Source organism: Helianthus annuus, chromosome 12, assembly GCF_002127325.2.
Source record: "Helianthus annuus cultivar XRQ/B chromosome 12, HanXRQr2.0-SUNRISE, whole genome shotgun sequence".
Classification (NCBI taxonomy): Eukaryota; Viridiplantae; Streptophyta; class Magnoliopsida; order Asterales; family Asteraceae; genus Helianthus; species Helianthus annuus.
In genome coordinates this window covers 69,358,907-69,362,441 of record NC_035444.2, presented here as the reverse complement: position 1 = coordinate 69,362,441, position 3,535 = coordinate 69,358,907, and the positions used below count along the sequence as shown (strand labels likewise).

The window sequence follows — 3,535 nt, the reverse complement described above, 5'->3', positions numbered from 1 at the left end:
TCTAGATATCCTTAAAAATAAGTTTCTACTCATACGAAAACGACGCCTAAACATTTTTTCATCATACTTAGGTTCCGCTGAGAAGTAATCGCTTACCAACAAATCGTTAACGGTGTGCCGTTCACGAGCGATGTACCTTCTCCTCCGTTTAGGTTGTTGAGTCTCTTCCTCATCGTCTTCGTCTTCCACGATAGCTTTCACCACCGCCCCGATCGTTTGTGGAAATATTTCCGCACCATCGTCAGATGATGATGACGATTCACTATAACTTAAAGAACTCATGGCAATATTGTGTTTTATGTGTTTGATATTGTGTGAGAAAGATGTTAAATGTGGTTAGTATTTATAAAGGAAAAAAGAATTTTTTTTTTTTTAAATATAGCCCCCAACGGCTAGCCCAACGGCTAGTTTGAAAGGGCCATTCACAACCCGTCATGTCAGCTTGCTCCCCCGCCACACGCCCGGCTTGAAACCCAAGCCCCAAGGGCCACGCCCCAACCCAAGCCCACCTGGGATGGTGGCTTAAGCATTTTCCCTCAACCCACGCCTCAACCCAAGCCCCATACCCCATGGCCTAAAGTGGCATTTGGGGCCTGTGACTAAAGTGGCAATTTACTCTAGCCTATATAAATATAAATTGTGTACTTGTAATTTGATTAATTGTCACCTCGATAAAAAGTAACCTAGTTGCCATTAGTGAGTTTTACTAAACCATCAACCATGTAAACCCATGTGTTCATTTTATTGCTTCCGTGTTTTGTGTTCGTATTCGTGTGTCTTTGATCACTTAATGTGCCCGTCCTTTCTCACAGAGAATGTATTTCCAACATGAATTCTCTTGAACCGTTACTTCCATCAATAACAATCGCATATGTTTAGCAGTCTCCGGGACACCAGCTACTACACCGTCAAGCATTCTCGTTGGTTTGAGGTATTAACCATCTATTATTTCTCAGTTGATGTTGCCAAGAAACACGGACGCAACTTCTTTCATATTGTGTGATTGTATTTAATGTTGATGTTATGTTACATGATGCACACATTAAGCGATCTAGACAGGTGTAGGTTTGATTCAAAAGGTTTTTCTTCCGTCTGCATGTCCAAATGAAATAAGTCCTAGCTAATGATCTATGTACCATAACAAAAAAAAAAAAAATAAACAAGAATTCTTATAGTAGTGCACATAAAATTATACAACAAAAATACCTCATTCATATTCAAGTACACAATTCAATATCAATCAATCAAATACATAAATACCATATCAAAAGAATAACTTCTCCATCATGCCACTCAACCTTATCACTTCACATATCTTACAACACCACCATAAACCCACCATAAACCACCACAACCATCATCAACCACCTCCCCACACCAACCCGATCCGCACCCGAAGGCGACGACGCCTTCCCAGCCCGTCCCTTACCCCCATCCGCATCCGGAGCATCTGCAACCGGAGCGATATCCGGGACCGGCGCAGGCGCCGGTGCCGGAGGCGGAATATCAGTTCCGAAAATCGCTTCCGGGAGCAACACCCTGTTTACTTGGTAAATCGCAACCGGATCGGTAGAATGCACACTGCTACTAACTTCTGTGTTGGTCCAACCCGACCCGATCTTCACAGTCCCGGATACATCTGTGAAGTTCAAAGTGTAGGAGCCTCCTGCGAGTGTGTTAACCGGTCCGGAGTCACTGAGGTTCTTGAAATCCGACAGCGAGTAGTAATGCGGTAACGCGTGGAACAGACACAATTGTTTGAGTTGATCTGCAGTGAGGTTTGAGAGTGATGGTTTTTTAAGGTTTGTAAAGGCTTTGTCTTTGGGGACAAAGAGTGTGATGCCTTCATCAGTGTTGTTTGCTTGGTTTTGTAAGGTTTCAATGACTTTGGTTTGTTGGAGGTATTTGAGGAAGGTGGAGAATGGGCCGGCGACCGAGAGGAGCTCGGTGAGGTTAACGTAGTCCGGTGCGGGTGCTGGTGCCGGTGTGGGGGTTAGGGTGATTGGTGAAGGTGGTGAAGTGGCTGCTAGTGTGTATGTGAAGAGGAGTGTGGTGAAACATATGAAGATTTTGGTGGGATTCATTGTCAAGATTTGGGTTTGATGATTTGGGTTAGTGGTTTAGCACCTGTCCTGCAAAACCCATTTGGGAATTTGGTTAAAGATTCAAGCTTTATACATCAAGTTGTTTATTTTAAACCAAAAAAAAATCTAGAAATGGCAAGAATATGCTTTGAAATGTCAAGATCTAAGTGGGAAATTTGATTTAACAACAATCCTGCAAAACCCATTTGGAAATTTGAGTAAAGATAGGATCTTTACCATCAGGAACTTCAATACACAAAAAAAAAAAAAAAATGGCAAGAATTTGCTTTGAAATTTCAAGATCTAAGTGGGAAATTTAATTTAACACCAATCTTGCATTACCCATTTGGAAATTTGAGTAAAGATAGCATCTTTATACATCAAATTCTTAAATTTATCCACTTTAAAAAAACCTCAAGAAGTAACAAGAATTTGCTTTGAAATTTCAAGATCTAAGTGGGAAATTTAAATTTAACAACAATCCTGCAAAACCCACTTGGAAATTAGATCAAAGATAGCATCTTTATGCATCAAAATCTTAAAGTTGATCCATTTATAACAAAAAAGACTCAAGAAGTTTCTATGACATATCAAGATCCAAGCTTGATTTACTAAAGACAGAAAGTATGCAATGTGATTCATAAAGCTAACATGTAACATACATAAACAGATCTAGATCTGTACCTGAAGAAAAGCAATAATTATTAACTAGAACAAAAACCCACTTCAATTATTCAAACAACAATGCAATGCAATGCAATCATCCAAATTGATAATATGATTGAGCTGCAGAAATCAAGACTGACCTTTTGGCAGGAAAGGAAAGAGTGGAAGACTACTACAATGGGAGAGTAGAATGTGTGAGAGTATAAATAAGAGGGTTTGGGTGGTAAATAAGTATTTGTTAAAGAGTGGCAGCTGGTGGTGTAGGAGGGAGGGTATGAGTTGGTACAAGTCAAAAGTGCAAGCAAAAGATATTGTGGTTAGGGTTCAATATTAAATTTAGAGATTGTGATATGTGAGTTTTGTGTAGGTTTTTTTTATGACATCTCTAATCTTCATAAGTGTGTTTTAAGTGTGGGTTGAAATTTGTTATCAATAGAATAATATATCTTATTTTTTTCAAAAAGAAGCAAGCATAAGTTGTTTGTGTAGTTTCGGGGAATAAAAAAGGTTAGGAGTTCGATGTTGTTGAGTATAAATTTCGATGTAAACCGTTATTTTAACGGTGATTGTTGAGCTGTAGAGTTTGTTGTTAATGAAGTATAAGGGCACAAGCTCCTTAACAAGTGTTTCGTGCCCCATAACGCATGCAAGATTTATTTCAAGAAATTCATGGGTTCGCCACTAGGTGTAATTGACTTACATACACTTTTCTTCAACATTTAAAAACATGTATCTTTTGAAAAGTAAAATCCTAAATTAAATTAGATTTAACGATATAAATTTAA

General features: G+C 38.8%; 1 protein-coding gene across 2 annotated transcripts; it reads right to left on the bottom strand.

Annotated features, from left to right (window-relative positions):
* Window positions 1–1,156: 1,156 nt before the first annotated feature.
* Window positions 1,157–3,041, bottom strand: LOC110895243 (fasciclin-like arabinogalactan protein 7). 2 transcript variants are annotated; one of them, XM_022142521.2, is made up of 2 exons: window positions 2,891–3,041; window positions 1,157–2,132 (listed from the first exon to the last, which is right to left on the bottom strand). In XM_022142521.2, the coding sequence occupies exon 2, from the start codon at window positions 2,082–2,084 to the stop codon at window positions 1,317–1,319; it is 768 nt and encodes a 255-aa protein (XP_021998213.1). In that variant the 5' UTR covers window positions 2,085–2,132; window positions 2,891–3,041; the 3' UTR covers window positions 1,157–1,316. The 2 variants fall into 2 exon arrangements, with proteins under 2 accessions (XP_021998213.1, XP_021998214.1); XM_022142522.2 differs by having other exon boundaries at window positions 1,157–2,127; window positions 2,891–3,017.
* Between the last annotated feature and the right edge of the window lie 494 nt (window positions 3,042–3,535).